Here is a 19,180-nt window from a genome sequence, read left to right as displayed (position 1 = left end):
ACTTGTTAGTATATTTACAAGACTGGTGATGGAAGACAGGTTCCTTGGGCCTTAAGAAAAATTCATGGACTTCTTCCTGAATCAGGCTGAAAATAAACCCCTCACTGTTTTTATTTACTCCTAAATCATGTGAGATTGAGTCAGAAGGACTTTCAGACCTCTGAGAATCAAAGTTTCTCAAATTGGGCTATCTATCATGCATTCTGATTTTCAAAGTGTTAAGACTTCATCTACCTTCTCCTGAATATATAGGTCTACTGCCCACAGTGAATAAACAGTGACAAATTATTCTTGTTCAATGTGTTCTTTCTGTAATATGTCTGTCCTTTACTCTCTTACATTTTGAATATCTATATCTCAGACCCTGAAATCCAGACTCCAGGTTATTGACAGGAATCCATGAAGCCCTGGGAGTTCCTGGAATGAGCCTCAGAGGGAACATGAGCCTCATCAAATGTCTATGTCCACAGGCATATTTTCTAACACATCCTCAAAGGAGTTTGTGATCCACTTATTGTTAAGATCAACTCTACCAAAGGGAGACAATACCTTGAAATATCCAGATTACAACTGCATAAGACATATGGACCGTCCGCGCATGTGTTTCTAACATGTCATGAGCCCCGACCCTGTGTTCTGTCCAGAATGGAACACAGCAGGGCAGATACCAAGACCAGAGGCCCATTTGGAATCATCTTTCCTTAAAAGCAGTTTCAGTTCAACAAAGGGATTGTCCACACTGCTACATAAATTGAGGGGGGAAAAAACTCATTTGGTTTGTAAAATTAAGTTGCTATAACAGAGATTCAACAATAAATTAGCCTAAAGACAGTTATTCGTGTCATACAGGACAGATCCACTGTAATTAATCCAGCTCTGAGGGGGGCAACTCTGCTCCTCCTGATCAGTCCAGGACTCTGTCCTCCAAGTCATTGTTCTGCTGTCCCATGGGACCTGATGTCCCTGCTAGGTCAAACAAGATCACCTTATCTGGTAGGAAGAGGAAAGGTCTTAAAGCCCAGACCTGGGAGTGACTTCTGCTGACTTCCAAGAGATCTTAGCTACATTCTTATGTCTGCTGTCGGACAAAGCCAGGACATGTTGCCTAAGACTAAAGACCCATCAATTTAGCTATGCCTTTACGTTCCAGTGAACAAATTTTATTGGAAAATGGCCAGTCTACAGCGAAATAACCCCCTCCCCCCCGATTCTTCAGAAAACCAAACCCATTGTGATCACAGGGAAGTAAGTATACACTGGCAAAGTTGCCGGTCTGAGATGATAAACTGACAGAACGAGCAACCCACTTGAGAACTTAGCATTTTTTTCTGACCCGTAGAGGTGGAATCTGAAAGACCAGTCACGCACTCCCCGGAACGTGGCAGAGTCAGCAGTATTCTCACCTGTTAACTGAACATTACATGGCCTTGTATTCAGTACAAGATCATTCGCCATTTCGAGCCAACACAAACACTGGAGAAAACTAAATCTGCATGTGGACAGGTCCTTCCGGTTTCAGGCTGAAAACAGCTGTGTAAGAGGACCCCTTAAGACGCAAAAACCACATGGATCCACATGAACCTTTAGTACAAACTTCTGATCTTCGAAAAACGAAAAATGCAGAAACACAGTAGCAAACCGTATCCCAAGAACTGCAAAAACGTCTGCCAAGTATTAGAAACTACTGAACACTAGGAGGTAAACAACTCTTTTGGAAGACGAGATGGGTGGCCCTGAAAAGGGCCTTTGGTTGAGAATCGCGGTGTTCCGGGGGGGAAGATGGGAACGCTCAGCCCCCGAAGCCGTAGAGGGTGCGGCCCTGGCGCTTGAGCGCGTAGACCACGTCCATGGCCGTGACCGTCTTGCGCTTGGCATGCTCCGTGTAGGTGACGGCGTCCCGGATCACGTTCTCCAGGAACACCTTGAGCACCCCGCGGGTCTCCTCGTAGATGAGGCCGGAGATGCGCTTGACGCCGCCGCGCCGGGCCAGCCGCCGGATGGCGGGCTTGGTGATGCCCTGGATGTTGTCGCGCAGCACCTTGCGGTGGCGCTTGGCGCCGCCCTTGCCCAGGCCCTTCCCGCCCTTGCCGCGGCCCGACATCGCGAACAACAGTCTCCGAAACCGGCCAGGCACTGCGGGCCGCGGCGCCACTCAGCCCTTTTGTAGCAACGAGACGGACCTGTTTGAAAACCGCGAGCAAAGGGGCGGTAACCACCCCCAGTTCCCGCCCATTGCCTCGTCCGCCTTTGCTCGCCGCTCTGCGCACCCGGCAGGCGGGGCGCCCGAAGCAATAGCCCGTCCCGGGTGGGGGCGGGGAGTCATCCCCCAAATCCTCCCGTAGAGTCGTCCGTGCGGCGTGTGCTTGCAACCCCCGCAGCCACTACGCGGGGCACCCACGCGCACGCCTTTCGCAGAGAAGCCTCCGTTGTCCTTCCCAGCTCCCGGACAACCCCCGAAGTCTCTAGTTACTACTCGCCGTTGTCCGTAGGAGACGCTGGAAATAAACTCTGAAGCTAATCGTAGCTCTGTTGCTAAGGTTCCCTGTGTCTTACCGAGAGATCGATGTCTGGTTCCCTAAGGAAGGCTCGCTGGGATGCAGCCCTACGGGGGGGACTCAGTATAACGTTCCGCGTTTCAAAGCCAAAGCAGGTCCAACCTCGCTGAAGGCTGCGCTGAACGTTGGTAAATGCGTGTGTCCCAAAGTGATGAGAACCGTGCTCTGCTGTGAGCCTCACGTTGGTGCTTTGAGCGTGTGCTTAGTTAGGCACAGCTCAGGGCCCGCGCGGTTTCCGCCGCCGCGTTCTATGCTGCAGCCGTCCGCAGAGCCTAGAGCCAAGCTCTGGGGACAGCCAGCGGCCTGGGCGGCCCTAGGACCTGGGGCAGGCGGGACTCGGGTTTTCTTTTCAAATGTACAAGAAAGTCTAAGTTACAGAGCACTGGAGTTTAAAAGGGATAATCCATGTAAAAAAGTCTTTACTATCTGCAAATAAACACTCACTCAACATTATGCTCTCAGCTCCTCCCCTCCGTGGTCACCCCTCTAAACTGCTGAGCCTAACGGAGCATCCTAGTTTGCACAACTTTCTTTCGAGAACTCCTTGAAATAATAAACACTCCTCATTGAGGAGTTCCAGTTGAATTGCCGAGATCTGGCCTCTCCTCCAGGGTCTCGTGAGGAGGACCTAGTTCATCAAAGCTGTTTTCTGAGTTTATGGTGCATGGGGACAAATTCCTGACTGGGGTTCTTCCCTTGGAAACCGTGACAGGATGCAAGGCATCTAGGAACTTGTATAGAACAAAAATTCCATCTCTACTATCCCCCAACTGAACCTTAGCATTTCCTGCATTTATGACTAGAGGCAGCAACCAGGGTGATGGGCGGGCCCTGGGCTTGTGCATAACCCCGGGCGGCTTAGGCTCTCAGTGTTTCCAATAACTATTTAGACATGTCATTCCTACTACACTGTGGTAATTCTTGCTCACTAGGGCAACCTTTGACTTTAACGAATTAATAAAAAAAAAAAAAATCTGTTAATACTTCAACTGTTTGGGGTTTTGATAAATTTAATAATATATTGTAATATAATTCTTTTCCTATGTAATCCTATGTATATTATCTTAAGCACTTAAAAGCATTGTCCTGGGAAGGGGCCCATAAACTTCATCGGATATGCAAAGAAGTCCATGCCCTGAACTGATCAAGAACCCTTCTTTGAGATCTTCAGAGCCTTGAAAAACTTTGGGTTTTGAAAATGTGCAGAGAGGAACTTTGGGAAATGCCATGAATGTTGGAATAAAAACTATATGTTAATAACAATAGTCTAGTGCGGGTGAGTAAGGGTAAATGGCAATGATTATCTTCACTTATCAACAGCAAAGAGATTGTAGCAAGATGTAGCCTGCTGTATGAAGGTGCAAAGGGAAATATCAAGGAAGCGCCCAGAAATACAAGTATGACAGTTAAGCAGGAGGACAGACCTGAGGGGAGACGCTTGGAAGTTAAGCACATCAAGGTAACTCATGAGCCCATGAAGGTGATTGGGGCAGTACCTTGGAGACTCCCTGCGTTGACGCGGCCTAGAGACAGCTCTTCTTTCTTGGTACTGCATCTCTCTTTTATCTCACCCATCATGGTTGTAATTCTGGCTCTTCTCTTTCTTGTATGGACTGACTACTGTCCCAGCCTTCCACGGCTCAGCCTCTCTGTAATTCATACTCCTCATCGCTATCAATGAATAATCTTCAAGTGAGCTTCAGAACCAACTAGACTGAATCAAAACCACTTTAGGATTAGGAATGCATAAACTCCGTAACAAGTGAACACACAAAGTAAGAATGATTTATACTGAGCTGATTGCTCATCTCATCTCTCCCATTTGAATCATGTTAATATGTAGCCTATAGTGACACTAATTTTCATGTTTCACTTGGATGTACTGAAGGAAGTAATCAGTCATTTCTTGATTTTGAGGGGATCAGAATCACCTCTTGGGCTTTGCTCTGTGTATTCCCAGCATTTCCTTCTTTCACCATCTGAGGGCAACACAGATTACTACATGTTTCAAAATTAAGATACTATGTTAAAGACAAAGAGTGGATTTAAGGAGTGAAGAAAATCACATTAAATCACTTTCTGCAGTCAATCTATTTCCTATTCAACATTAAGCATAAGTTGTAATGTGTTTCCTTCCATTATTAAAAATTGTAGTAGTGAATATAAAACATACTTTTTATAAAATGTCCTTCTTTCAAGGAAATTCCATAAGTGTGTGAATGTCTGTGTCTGTGTGTGTCTTATGCATGTGTATAATCTTTGATTCTGTTACTTTAATACATTCCATATTTCTCTTCCTCAAGCATGGCAGAAATCTGTACCCACACTTGTAAACATTTTAGTAACTGATCCCCCCAAATAAAATTAATGTAAAAAAGATGATATTTTCAAACAATAAAGGGACCCAACTCTTTTTTATGCCTCTTCTAAATCCCCTGTTCTCACCTATGGCAAACATAAGCCCAACAACCATGTCAGGAGGACCATACATTGCTGCATCCCCCATTTTCCTAGACAAATCTTGAATGCATGAAACCGCAAACTAACCCTGCAAAGTGTCACTAAAAGCTATGATAAAGGTTTTTCAGACAAAATAATGGCTGTTCTTGTCAGAACTAGCTGTTATTCCAAGCTTCCTTTGCTATCATTCTTGTAGAGAAATGGAGAAAGAGCCTGTGTTATTTCTCTTCATATGAAACAGATTTTCTGCGTACATCTCCATGAGAACTAAGCAGTTGTTGAATGTATGAGAAGCCAAGAATGTGTAGAATATCACTAGAGAGCAAGCGACGGAAAGCACAGAGGGAAGAATTTATATTTTAAACGAAAATCAAGAAGTTGTCTCTCTGACCTGCGAATCTCTCAGAGTGTCGGGGGCTTTTGAAAAAAGCTGCGACTAACGTGATAAAAACTGGAAGAAGAAAACATGAAGATCTCAAAGCCTGAGGTGTCCCGCTTCGCTACAGAATATAATCGGTGTGATTCCTCCACAGGAAATTTTATTTTTCTTGCTTTCCTCGGTTGTAACAAACACAGTTCCGGGACAGAGCTGCGACTAGGTTGCAGTCGAGCTGGAGGACTGAGCTGGGAACCAATCAGCGCGCAGCGTGCTTGTTGTATATATGCACACACGCACGCCCGGGCCGGCAGCTCAGCTCGGAGACTTTATTATCCTTCTTCTTTCCTGCTTTCCCGCCAGGAATCCAAACGCACAATGTCTGAGACCGCACCTGCCGTGCCTCCTGCCCCTTCTCCCGCGGAGAAAACGCAGCTCAAGAAGAAGGCCCGCAAGTCGGCAGGTGCCGCCAAGCGCAAGGCGTCCGGGCCCCCGGTGTCCGAGCTCATCACCAAGGCCGTCGCCGCCTCCAAGGAGCGCAGCGGCGTGTCCCTGGCCGCGCTCAAGAAGGCGCTCGCGGCCGCCGGCTACGACGTGGAGAAGAACAACAGCCGCATCAAGCTGGGCCTCAAGAGCCTGGTGAGCAAGGGCACCCTGGTGCAGACCAAGGGCACCGGCGCCTCGGGCTCCTTCAAGCTCAACAAGAAGGCGGCCTCCGGGGAGGCCAAGCCCAAAGCCAAGAAGGCGGGCGCGGCCAAGCCCAAGAGGGCCTCCGGGGCGGCCAAGAAGCCCAAGAAGGCCGCGGGGGCGAGCACCCCCAAGAAGAGCGCCAAGAAGACCCCCAAGAAGGCCAAGAAGCCCGCGGCGGCGGCTGTCGCCAAGAAAGCGGCCAAGAGTCCGAAGAAGGCGAAGGCTGCCAAGCCCAAGAAGGCCGCCCGGAGTCCAGCCAAGGCCAAAGCCCCGAAGCCCAAGGCAGCCAAGCCTAAAGCGGCCAAGCCCAAGAAGGTGGCCGCCAAGAAGAAGTAAGCGAATATGGAATAGTTTAGGATCTTTAAAGGCTCTTTTCAGAGCCACCCCCAGACCTCAGGAAAAGAGCTGTCGCACTCTGCAGTGTAAGGGGGCGTGGCGGGAGAACCAGCCCACGGACCACGGGCGGCACCTACCGGGACTCTAGTTAAGTGCACTCGAGCCTTTGAAAACTTCTCAGTACGGTTAGAAACTCTGGGATACTATTTTGAGCACTATTTCCCCCTCTACTCTCTTAACTGCGCTGTTTCCACATTAGTTGGCCCACACTCCACACGGTGCAATAAGGGGGAGCATAAGTTGGGGGGCCATAGCTTATTTACAAATGCTACCCAGGTACCATGTGCTTGGGGGATGCTAGTGTGTTATGTCCTATATACCCACCTTAAAGATTTGACACTGAATGGACCACTGGCATTCCTCTTAGATTGTTACAAAAGTACTTTAGCCACCAAGTCTATTGATAGAAAACCAAGAGACTTGGGAATAAAGAAGGCATTTCAAAGGTCACTGTAGTCCACCATATTTCAGAAATCCTGGTTCTTTCCATTAGGTTGGTTAGCTGTGGCAGGAATAATGCGCATCTCATCAAGAACCACTTGCCTACCAGCTGCAGCATCTAGGAAGTCAAAACGAGATGAGAGACCCCTCCCAATGTAGGAAGTTTCACTAGCCAGCAAGAAGCTGTCCACACACAAACCGAAAGTTACAGTCTCTCCACCAAAGTTTCACTTACTCAAGGTTAAAAAAAGATACTTTTGCTTGAAGAGGATTATTTATAACTAGCTTCTGGTAGCCTAGTCTAGACGTTCTGATTGGGTCGAAACAAAGCATCGAAGCAGCCAATGAAAAGCCAGGCCTTCAAGTATCTCACATTCGTATTTGTGACGACACACTAAAATTAATCCAATCCTGAATGATTTTACTAACCTCATTGGAATACCGCATCTATAAATAAACGTGGCCTTGCCAAGGCCGATTATTTACCCAAGTCTTAGCGTTAGTGTAGTTTTTAATATCGGGATGCCCGAGCCCGCCAAGTCGGCCCCGGCGCCGAAGAAGGGCTCGAAGAAGGCGGTGACCAAGGCGCAGAAGAAGGACGGCAAGAAGCGCAAGCGCAGCCGCAAGGAGAGCTACTCGGTGTACGTGTACAAGGTGCTGAAGCAGGTGCACCCCGACACGGGCATCTCGTCCAAGGCCATGGGCATCATGAACTCGTTCGTCAACGACATCTTCGAGCGCATCGCGGGCGAGGCGTCCCGCCTGGCGCATTACAACAAGCGCTCGACCATCACGTCGCGGGAGATCCAGACGGCCGTGCGCCTGCTGCTGCCCGGGGAGCTGGCCAAGCACGCCGTGTCCGAGGGCACCAAGGCCGTCACCAAGTACACCAGCGCCAAGTGAGCTTGCCAAGTAAGCCCCTTGTGAGCCCAACCCCAAAGGCTCTTTTCAGAGCCACGCATGCTTTCAATAAATGAGCTATAATTCTCTTTCTAAAAGCTATTCTCAGATGTATCCTACCGAGCTGAAAGCTAATTACGACCCTTAATTTTCAATTAGGGTTGAGAAGCATGTGCACGTTTCACGGTCAATTAAAATACCTACCAAAAATTGAGCGCTCACTACGAGCAAAAACCGGTTCTATACAATCATTATTACTTTGGTTTCACAAAACTAGTAATTCTAAATGAAAATACCATTTGGAATGTAAAGCCCCTGTTTCCGTGTACAGGCCTCCAAATTCATCGTGACATTGTTCAGGAACTTGGTAAGGATCACTTACGCGGGGCACAAAATGGCAGGCTCTGAAAACTTTGTTCTGCTCAGAGTTTTGCTTTTTCTTTTTAGCATGTAGATCTGTAATACTGAAAAAGGGCAAAGACAATATGAGCTTTCACAGAAATCTTACCTAGGTTTTCCTGGTTTGCTACCTTTCCAATTGCTGCCCTTTCAGCTGGGGGGGCCAGGGGGCGCGGGTGGGGGGAGCGCGGTGGGGGGCAGTCTGTGTTGTATGTGCTGTGTCCTAAAGGCACAGAGGGACAGGAAAGGGAGCCTGTCCTGTCTTAGAGAGGCCTTCATCCTGTCAGCTATTATACCTTCTCTCCTAGGAAGCTCTTTTCCATTTACGCTCTTCCTCCGGCAGTATTTAGCTGCGAGGCCCTCTGGGTCACAAGAGAGAAGCCCACTACTCAATCCCGTAAGGTGTCTGACTGACTAGGCGAGAGTTACCCCAGGACTGAGGCCCCCTTCTCAGTACCCAGAACTCTTTCCCCATGTCCCCAGGAGGCAAGGACTGAAAGGAGGGAGAAAGGGAAAGGAAGCCCTTCCTGGCAGGATGTGGCTTCTGCTGTACATGAAAATCTTTCCTGGTGTAGCTGACAACCCGACCTGTTACATCCTCACAGTAGAAGGATGAACTAGAAATGAACACACATGCGCACCCACCCCTACCCACACTCACCATAGAGGATTGCAACAAGAGTGCCCTGAGCCTCAGTGCTGAGCGAGGTAGATTCTGCCACGGAGAATTTGGGCTACAACTCACTTGTTTCTGCCATTAATATCACAGGGATTCAGAATACACCCAGGCTGAGAATTAATGTAGGGATATCCCAAGCTGGTGCGCCTGAGCACCTGGTAAATGCAAATACACATCCTCTGTGGAGGAATAAGCTTCATTTTAGGTCTCAACAAATCCCCACAGATAAGATAACAACAAAAAAAAAGAATGAGCAGCTTCGCAACCAAAATCAACACACAATTCAACAAGACACTATGACCAAGAATAAGAGAAGCACACGATGGAAACAAAAAGAGTACAAAGAAAATTAACAGATATAGATTTCAGATTGCTAACTTTAATATATTTAAAAAGAAATAAAAGGACTATTTGAAATATGCTGAGGGACTAAGAATACAAAGAATTTTCCAAAAAGATTTGAGAGAACAAAATACAAACTCTAGAAATGAATGTATATAATTATAATTATAAGAAAATTAAAATTAAAGGCTTGCTGGATAGGCCAAATAGTCAATTGGCCCGAGATGGAGCAGACTTTATCCAAAATGCAGGGAGAGAAATGTAAAAGTGAATTTAAGAGACCTGGAATTACTAGTAAATTTGTCTGCCATATGTCTAATCATGATACCACAAAGACAACCAGAGAGAATGGTGCAGGTGTGAGCTTTCAAAGATCATGGCTGAGAATTTTTTAGAGTTGATGGAGTACTCATGTAATTAAAAATAAAATAGAGTGAAACTCATACAATAAAAGGTGGGGTCACTCTGTCACACTGTGAACTAATCCCCGTAAATTCTCACAACAAATGTAAGGCTGATTTTCACAAGGTTCTGCTTTCTAATCTGTTCTGACAGATGGCATCAGACTGAAGCACTTAAAAATTCTTGGGGGGGAGGGAGGACAATTGAGAAATTTATTATTTACATGCACTTTATATCTATCTGATTACTAAACTATGTCAGTTTAATCAATAGTTAATGGACTGTTGACTGGCTTTTTCAGTCCATTAAATCAAAAAGTTTGATATTCTTTCCAATATCTATTTCTGTTAATTACTCCCATCGTGTTATTGTGTTAGCTAAAATCACAAACAATTTGCCATGTTAGCTATGCTAGCAGGCATCACGGTCTTTTTCTTCCTTCTCATTGAAGTGGCTTTGGTTGTTCATGCCTCATGAAAAACTTGTTTGCCTGCGTGCAAATGTGTGTGAGTGTGTAATCTCTATGTGTTGATTAGTTTCCTTCTAAATATATTTTAAGAGTTTTTATTCGGAATGATATGTGAATTTTTGGCATTTGATGGAATCATGTGCTTTTCCTCCTTTATCCTGCTGCAATGAAGTGTAGGTAGATTTCCTAATGTTACTCCATACTTGCATTCCCAGGCCAAATCTTATTTGGTCATGTTGTATTATTATCCTAAATACTGGCTGCACACATTTTAATATGTCAGAGGGATTTTTCCTCCTCTATTCATACATAAAATCATTCTGTGATTTTTTCTTTTTTTTTTTTAAAGATTTTATTTATTTATTTGAGAGAGAGAGAGAGAGAGAAACAGCATGAGAGGGGATAAGGTCAGAGGGAGAAGTAGGCTCCCCGCCGAGCTGGGAGCCCAATGCGGGACTCAATCCCAGGACTCCGGGATCATGACCTGAGCCGAAGGCAGTCGCTTAACCAACTGAGCCACCCAGGCTCTGTGATTTTTTCTTTTGGGTTCATCCATATAGATGGTGTCATTAAGATTATAGTAACTTCAAAAATCTTAACTATGGCCTCTCCTCTATTATCTACTGCTATGTAACAAAGTACCTAAAAACTCAGCAGCTTAAATCAACGAACATTTGTTATCTCATTTTGTTTCTGGGTTGTCAGGAATCCAGAAGTGACTTGCTGGGAGGTTCTGGCCACGGTCTCTCAGGTTGAAGTCAAGATGTAAACATGGGCTGCAGTCACCTGAAGGCTTGACTGTGACTGGAGGGTTCCCTTCCAAAGTTGGCTCACTCCCATGCTACCCACGTTCCTGTCGGCTCTTGGCAGGAGGACCTTAGTAGGACCTCCATGCCTTGCCACATAGACCTCTCAGGAGGGCTAATTGACTCTCTTCCACAAAGACAAATCATAGAGAGAGTGGGGGAGGAATTAGCCACAAAGTCTCTGAGACCTAGTTTCAAAAGTCACACGCTGTCACTTCTGCCACTTTCTATTAATTAGAAGTCACTTAAATGTGGCATATATTCAGAAGGGTAATAAGGCTCCATCCTTCAAGGTAAGGATAGTACATTTATGAACATATTGCAAAATCACCCTATCATCTTTTTTATGCTTTAAATACTTGATTGTAGAAAGTATTTGTGCTTTAAAGAGTAGACAGAAATCAGCTGTATAATCACCTGGACCTAATACTTTTATACGTGGTAGCTTGTTCAGAATTCCAGGAAATTAGACTGCAATTGACCACTATCCACAGAGACAAAAACCAATAAAACTCCCACATGATGTCCTGATGGACTTTTCCCTGAGATTGTAAGGAACCAAACAGTGGTCTCTGCAGTTACATAAAACCAGCACATTGCAGGTACTTATAGAAAATACTGAATGAATCGAATCAATTCATCCGAGAGCTCCTAACCAGCCACCTGTACAGTGAATCTCTGGTTCATGATGGTTGTAGGAATGTCCCACAAAATGGATAGGTATGAAAAAAAAAACTAAAAGTGAAAATAAATACAATAAAAAGGAAAAACCCCAGAAAATACTTTGGCTTATGAAAATATAAGAAATTAAGAATATGGAAAAACACAAATTAATAAAATGTACAATTGGACAAGAAGCTAAAGCTAAATTAATAGATTTCAAAGGTAGAATTTGAATTGATGATTGAGTCAGACTTAAAAATAACCTACCATATTTAAAGTGTAAGGTAACAGATTAAGAGGTAGCAAAAGGACATAAAAGAAGAAATTAAAGAGCATAATTTCATCATGACAGCTTATGAGATCCTTGACATGTGTCAAAATTCCTTGCTCAAGGGGCGCCTGAGTGGCTCAGTCCTTAAGCATCTGCCTTCGGCTCAGGTCATGATCCCAGGGTCCTGGGATCGAGCCCCGCATCGGGCTCCCTGCTCCGCGGGAAGCCTGCTTCTCCCTCTCCCATTCCCCCTGCTTGTATTCCCTCTCTCGCTGTGTCTTTCTCTGTCAAATAAATAAATAAATTCCTTGCTCAATTGTACCATGGCAGTAGTTCAGAGTATTTCTTATAAATCAATCATTCAAGAAGTGGTCATTGAATATCTTTGGGCCAGACACAGGCGTGGGCATTAGAGATGCAGAGAGATGAGGTTGTTCTTGACCTGGAGCCCTCAGGTTTGTAGACCATCAAGGAAACTTACAGCTAATTGCTTGCTTTTTTGTTTGCTTGTTTTATTATCATTCACTAAGACCTAAAAAAATGTTTATCACTCTTTGGAAATCTGCTGGCAGATGAATAGACTTGGGCTCATATGGGACTACAAAATTAATTAAGTTAGGCAAAATATTCATCCAAATATGTGAGTAATAAACAGAATACACTAATACTATCATTGTGACATGGTGCAAAGTTAAGGAACAGTCCCATTAGACTGCCCTCATGTCTGACATCAACTGCAAAGTTGATGGGTCTCCAAATCCATCCTCAGATTTGGCAATTTTTTAGATGACTCACAGAATTCACTAAAAGTTATTATACTCAAAGTTGGGGTTTATTATATCAAAAGGATAGAGATTAAAAATAAGTTAATTTCACTCATCTGTGGAATTTTAAGAAACAAAACAAATGAACATAGGGGAAGGGAAGAAAAAAATAAAATAAGATGAAAACAGAGAGGGAGACAAACCATAAGAGACTCTTAACTCTAGGAAACAAAGTGAGGGTTGCTGGAGTGAGGTGGGTGGGGGGATTTGGTAACTGGGTGATGGGCATTATGGTGGGCACTTGATGGAATGAGCACTGTGTGTTGTATGCAACTCATGAATCACTAAATTCTACCTCTGAAACTAATAATATGCTATATGTTAATTAAATTGAATTTTAAAAAAATTTTTTTTAAATAAGCCAAGGTAAGAAGCACATGAGCAGAGTCTCAGAGGTTTCCAACTCAGAGCTAACAGTAGTCCTTTCCCTTTGTGGGTGTGGGGAGTATTAATGCCTCCTGAAACACAACAATATTGTAACAACACAATACACATTGCCAACCATAGGGCTTTATCACGTAAACATGGATGACCGTCCACGTGGCTGATCTTTTAGTCCACAGTCCCCCTGGAGGTCGTCCAGACGCCACATGGCCCAAAGCCTCGAACATAAATGATATTATTACACTCTCCTGTGCAGCCCAAGGCCTCTTGGTAAACAAAGATACTCTTATCCTGCAGGACATTCCAAGGGCCTAGACATCACCTCCCAGCAAAGGGCAAAGGCCACACCTCCCTTTGGATAACGTTAGTGCTTTACTACACACATAGTCCAAAGAAAAATGATACTTTTTACAGTTTTGAATTAGATATCTGTCATTGACCATAACTTGAATTCTCCAACTATTTGCATTTGATGGTTCTGTCACATAGTTTTGGCCATTTCGATTGACTGCGGACCCAAAAGTTATACAGAGTTTTCTTATTGAAGGCTATTTTTTGTACTTTATTCAGATGAACGACTTCAGCAGTCTCGTCCTTGACTTACACTCCCAGCTGCCTTCCAAACCTTGGCTGCAGGAAAGAAGCCTGAGGAGAGGTGGAGATCACGTTGGGGGAAGTTCCGGGTTCTTGAGCTTCATTCTGGTGGCATGTGTTTGCAGCGCTACACAGGAAAAAAGGCTCCCTTTGCTTTACTTGAACAGCAGCATTTGAGTGACTTTTCCTTTCATAACCATGACATCTGCTACCATGGATAGGGAACAGGAATTGTGGAAACGTGAAGGACTAAAGTTTTAGCATTTGGTCTAAAAGGTTAACCATGAAGGTTAAGCTGTATCTCCTAAGTACGAAACAATACAAGTATCACAACCAAGTTATGGCTATTTTTTAGGAAAGACAGAGGAGCATAGGGGGAAGAATAAAGGTGAGAGAAATCGAGAGGGACTCAGAAAAAGAATGGAAGAAGCAAATGGCTACTACAAAAGGACAGACGGAGCCTGAAGACCACAGAGAAGCCACAGAGCACGCTAGTCAAAGAAAGCAGAAAGGGAAAAGAGGGAGTTGAGCGGATAAACCTTGTCATGTTTTGGATGCTTCAGCTGGGTACACCACCTGTTACACACTGAAATACTCCCCGCATTTCTTGGGTTTTGGGGTGAGTGGATGGATTACAGTGTTACCACCTCTGGGAGATACTCTCTGATCAGCAAAAGTCCAGTGGCGCCCTTCTATCCCATTCTTAACTTATTCTGTTCATTCTTCATTACACTTAGCAAAAGTGACATGAATTTGTATATTGTTTCTTTCCTCGTCCCGTTCTCCAGACAGCAAGCTCCACTGGCAGGGTTAGTCTTTTTTGCTGCTGACTCCCCAGAGCCTAAGGCTGTTGCAGGCACACAATGGGCTCTCAGTGAGGATTTGCCGCAATCATAACTAATTAAAGTATATGTATATCTATAACAACAGGGATAGGGGCCAGAGCTGAGTTGTTGCAATGGTTCAATAAACTAAGTGACTCAGGCTTTTTGGGACTTATTTTCCACATCTATACAACAACAATAAAATAATTCTAAGAAGTAGTGTACTATTAAGGATTAAGTGAGATAAATCATGTAAAGTTCTTAAAATGCTCATAGATATTTAGTATACACTTAACAATTGTTAGCAAGTACTATATTTTCTTTAGTCACTGAATTAAAAGGACAATCAGAGTAGTCAGTTCTTCTCAGGTCAAAAACTAAAGAAAAAATATGAGCTTTGAACTGCTCAAATCCCACCTGAAGAAGTATATTTGGGGGATTTGGAACAGAGACCATCTTGTTCAGGAATATCTCTTGACTAAGCATGGTTTGAGACATTATCTGTTCATGCGAAAAATGACTAAGGCATAGGTAATATTGGAGTAAAGATATCTCATAGCACATTATACGAATGTGTGTTAAAAGACTCTCTTCCTGGGCGCCTGGGTGGCTCAGTTGGTTAAGCGACTGCCTTCGGCTCAGGTCATGATCCTGCAGTCCCAGGATCGAGTCCCGCATCAGGCTGCTCTCTTCCCTCTCGTGGTCTCTGTCTCTCATTCTCTCTCTCTCAAATAAATAAATAAAATCTTTATTAAAAAAAAAAAAAAAGACCTCTCTTCCCTGTACATCAAATATCAATACTGATTGCAAAATGGCACCGAAGAAATAAACCATTTTTATTTCTTCAGTTATAGGAGAGAGATGCAGAGAATAAATGAATGCAATGAGTAACTGAAAATGTGGATGAGCTCATAGAATTTATGAAGTATAAAAGTCTAATCCGCCTGAGAATGATTGATTAGTGTGTATATCCTACTCAAATCTAACCTGTCCTGGTTTGTTTTACAGATTCATCAGGAGAGCATTACCTCGGGAAGAGCCTAAATAAAAGTGGTTTAGCATTTTCACTGTATTTTTGCTCTGATTATAAAAATAGCATTTACTTCCTTACAGGCCCAGTGACTGGGAATTCATTATTTACCATGCAGTACCTTTGATGGAGACGTCTAAGTGAGGGCAAAACGTCTGTAGATGAGAGGTTATGATTACTCAGACCTGGAGAAATGGAATTCTGCATTCATTGTTGATTCAAATCCCTCTCCCAGATCTCGCCTTTCTAGACATATTTATTTTTCACCTTATACTCTGGCATCGAAGTCTGAGTGGGTAAGGGCTAAGCCCTGTTTTGGCTTTGGTAACGACCCTGAAGGTAAACGGCTCGGTTTAGCTCAGCTCGCATTTGAAGAGTCACCTCCAGCAGCCGAACTAAGGGACACACAGTACTTCAGAGCAGTCCCAAACTTCAGCGTGCACCCAAATCACCTGAAGCGGTTTTTAAAGCACGGATTGCTCGGCCCCACCTCACAGATTCTGATGCCCCGGACCTCTAGCAGGATCGGATTATTTGCATTCCTACACCATCCAGGTGCTGCCGATGCTGCGGGTCCGGGGACTCACGCCAGAGAACTGCGCTTTCGACCGGAAGAGGGGATCGCCTCGAAATGCTAGTACCGAACAGCAACACAACTACACTCCGGTTTCAACTGGAACTGCAAAGTCCTAAAAAGCCGCAGCGGCCGTCCTCCACCCTCCGCGTCCACGCAGGCGTGGAAGGGACGCGGCGGCCCGGCAAGCCCCGCCCCCTCAGCCCGGTCTCCTGGCCACGCCCTCCGCGCCGCCCCTCATTGGGCCGTTTCCACGCACGCGTCCCGCCCATTGCGCCTCCCGTCACGTTACGTTCTTCCGGCTGCCCCGCGGGGTCGCGCGTCTTGTCGCTCCCTGCCGCCGCCTTGGCCGGGGCGGGTCCCCGCGGCGCCCCCTGCTGGTGCGCAGACGCTGGTCGCCGGCGTCGCGGAGCTGCGGCTGGCCGTTCGCCGCCAGGCTCTGGGCGGTCGGCGGGGAAGAACGCAGAGCCGAGCGCTGTGCCGCCGGAGCAGCAGGGCGGCGGTGTCCCTGTGTCCCTCCTGTCCGTCCTGTGCAGTGGCCGAGGGAGCCTCGCAGCGCCGCCGCGGGGCCGCCGGCTCGCACGCGCCCTGCTCACGGTCCTCGGGTTTCTGGGACGCTTCCCGCGAGTATTTGAATATTACATAGTTTCTCATGGTATTCATTCTAATCCACGTCTTTAGAACTGCTTTTTGATTGCAAGCATGTGAGAAGATTTTTATTTCTACTATCTTAGAAAAATCCTTCCTATGACTCTTCAGATGATGATGAAAGAGTGCAGTATATATGAAACTGGTTTTTTGGTATGTATTGTTATTTTTCTGAAGCCAGGGTTGAAATGTTGAAATTATTAAATGTGTACCTTATAAAGGCGAAAGATTTAAACGATCTGAAGAGAAACCAGAGTATGTGTACCTGGTAATAAATCAGATATTCTGTATGCGTTAAGTGCAGAAGTCACAGATGAAGTATGTTTATCGTGTTGTTCAGTTTTCTATAACCATAAGCATCTTCCTTGGTTGGTATATGAAATTCTAAGAGTCGGACACTGAAAGCTGCCCTACAGTTGTAAACATGAAGTTCTGATCCTGGCAGTTCCTGCGATACATAGTAGCTGTGTGGTCAGGCGCGTCAGGGCCCTGAATGTTACATCGTATCACTGGACTTTTATTTGTCATTATGGATTATAATTCTCATCTCCAGAAGTTCTATTTCATTAGTTTTAAAAATGGGCCTAATTTTGAATGTCCCTTGCTTTTTGCTCGTATTATTCCATTTTTACTCCTTTAAACTTTCAATAGGTATTTCATAGTGTCTATCTGATAATTTCAATATCTGAAATATTTTTCTGAGGGGCGGGATCTCTTTTTTATTTGGAAGCCTAAGTCTTCATAGTGTGGTTTCTTCCTCAATTAGGTCACATTTATTATGAGTGTATATTTGGACACCCCAAATTGCTAGGAGAATGCCTGGCAGGTAATATGTGCTCAATAAACAATGAATGCATGAATAGTTGGAGAGATGATAAATAATAAATAATTGGTGTGTAACCCAATAACGGGTTAAAGATGCTTCCTTCTTGAAGAAGTTTAAGCTTGCCTCCATGAGGCAGCAGAGGGCGCCCAGGGCTCTTTAATTTCAGGAAGCTTTCACTAAAAGTCTAGACTCTAGGTCTTTGGAAAAACCCTTGTAAATTTCCTTTGCCCTTCTCCATAGCGCCACTTCTGAGACAAACAGGTTTCTTAGAAATCTATGCTAGACTTTTTTTTTTTTCTCAAGCCTAAACTTTCTCAAGAGCCCTGGCTCTATGCTAGGTGTCTCCAGTTCAGTTGAAAGGCCTAGAACCCTCTTTTCCCCAAGAGGCTGCCATTAAGTGACAAAGTGCAGAATCTTAATGACATTTGCCCCCAATGAACCCAATCTGCTGTGTTTAGTAGTCAGGCTTCAGCTCCTAGGTGTGTATTGTTCTGGGAGATTTGAGGGTTTTCTTTGGTTTCTTGTTGTCTGGGCCATGATGTGCTAGGGTTTGTTTGTTGTTTATTGAGTCCTTAGCTATTTTGCTTCAGGATGGCTTTCCAGAATATCTTGTTGTCCACACTGGAACAAAAGTCCTTACAGTGCACCTCTCTATCCCCATTAATACTTTGAGCCTTAAAATTTGTTTAATATTAATACTGCTATACTTGCTGTCTTGTGGTACCATTTTCTAGGCATATTTTCCCCTCATCCTTATTTTTTCTTTATTATTATTTTTTAAATGCATGCATGATTTGTTTTCAGATTCAAGAGGTACACCATCTAATATATTTTGTATTATACACACTTTTTTGATTTATAGAAAAAGAAGCATAAAAAGATAAAATATTGTACATATTCCAGACATCTAATGTCAGGGAGAAAGAATTCCTCTGCACTTCAAGTTCCTTTTAGCTGGACTAAAAATAAAATTGATATGGGACAGATTAACAGTTGAAAATTAAATTTAATACTGTACATTATGGGGAATCCACATAGACATAGACATTTCAAAGACAGTCAGGCAAAATAAGGAACATATGTTATTCTGAACTAAGGAGACGGAGGGAAGGGTCTCGGACTTCAGAGGGAGGGAAATAATTCACAGGGGGATAAGAAGAGCAGATGTTTGGTAATTAGATGTTTGCCCTACCATACAAATGGGTCACTCGGATAAAATTTATCTCTGTTAATAAACCTTATTCTAGGAGAGACCACCAATTTAGAGTCTTCTGTTTGGTTAAGGGAGAGACAAAAGTTTTCTTGAGACTGCTGGGTATCAAGTGCCTTTAGCTGAAAATAATCCACATGCCAAGCGGCACATTGGGGCGTGGGGCGGGGGGGGACTGTCCTGAGCCCCTTCAGTTTCCCCATCTGAAACTCCATTGGGAGTTTCACATATTAAGAGTTGAGCAGGTGGGTTGTTTCATCTCATTGATCTAGTCCCTTAGCCCTGACAGTAGTTCAGTTTAGTCAAACTCATTTCAGGAGGCAATAATCCAGATGTATTCTCTGAGTTAGGCCTCTGGTTCAAGTACTCAGGGAATAAATAAGAGGCATTTCTATGGAAGCAAAAGAAAAGCAATGA

At 44.5% G+C, this 19,180-nt stretch overlaps 3 protein-coding genes across 6 annotated transcripts; 2 read left to right on the top strand and 1 right to left on the bottom strand.

The window, feature by feature from the left end:
• Window positions 1-1,138: 1,138 nt before the first annotated feature.
• LOC135365687 (histone H4) lies at window positions 1,139-2,235 on the bottom strand. Its single transcript, XM_064598492.1, has one exon. It carries the CDS (start codon window positions 2,099-2,101, stop codon window positions 1,790-1,792), a length of 312 nt encoding a protein of 103 aa, XP_064454562.1. The 5' UTR covers window positions 2,102-2,235; the 3' UTR covers window positions 1,139-1,789.
• Window positions 2,236-5,354: 3,119 nt separating this feature from the next.
• LOC135365658 (histone H1.4-like) lies at window positions 5,355-14,135 on the top strand. Of its 3 annotated transcripts, none has more exons than XM_064598440.1 (2): window positions 5,355-6,413; window positions 13,628-13,761. In XM_064598440.1, the coding sequence occupies exons 1-2, from the start codon at window positions 5,482-5,484 to the stop codon at window positions 13,629-13,631; spliced, it is 936 nt and encodes a 311-aa protein (XP_064454510.1). In that variant the 5' UTR covers window positions 5,355-5,481; the 3' UTR covers window positions 13,632-13,761. The 3 variants fall into 3 exon arrangements, with proteins under 3 accessions (XP_064454510.1, XP_064454509.1, XP_064454511.1); XM_064598439.1 differs by lacking the exon at window positions 13,628-13,761 and adding an exon at window positions 14,007-14,135 and having other exon boundaries at window positions 5,467-6,413; XM_064598441.1 differs by lacking the exon at window positions 13,628-13,761 and adding an exon at window positions 6,971-7,109 and having other exon boundaries at window positions 5,755-6,413.
• On the top strand, window positions 7,441-15,542 carry LOC135365678 (histone H2B type 1-K). 2 transcript variants are annotated; one of them, XR_010413890.1, is made up of 3 exons: window positions 7,441-7,830; window positions 13,628-13,712; window positions 15,484-15,542. XR_010413890.1 is itself a non-coding variant. In XM_064598471.1 (2 exons), the coding sequence occupies exon 1, from the start codon at window positions 7,441-7,443 to the stop codon at window positions 7,819-7,821; it is 381 nt and encodes a 126-aa protein (XP_064454541.1). In that variant the 3' UTR covers window positions 7,822-7,830; window positions 15,484-15,542. The 2 variants fall into 2 exon arrangements, 1 of the variants encoding a protein (XP_064454541.1); XM_064598471.1 differs by lacking the exon at window positions 13,628-13,712.
• The last annotated feature ends 3,638 nt before the right edge of the window (window positions 15,543-19,180 follow it).

This window comes from Mirounga angustirostris, unplaced genomic scaffold (assembly GCF_029215605.1).
Source record: "Mirounga angustirostris isolate CCGP_5_RB_7025 unplaced genomic scaffold, mMirAng1.0.hap1 SCAF_8, whole genome shotgun sequence".
In the NCBI taxonomy this organism is placed as follows: Eukaryota; Metazoa; Chordata; class Mammalia; order Carnivora; family Phocidae; genus Mirounga; species Mirounga angustirostris.
This window is presented reverse-complemented; position numbering and strand designations above follow the sequence as displayed.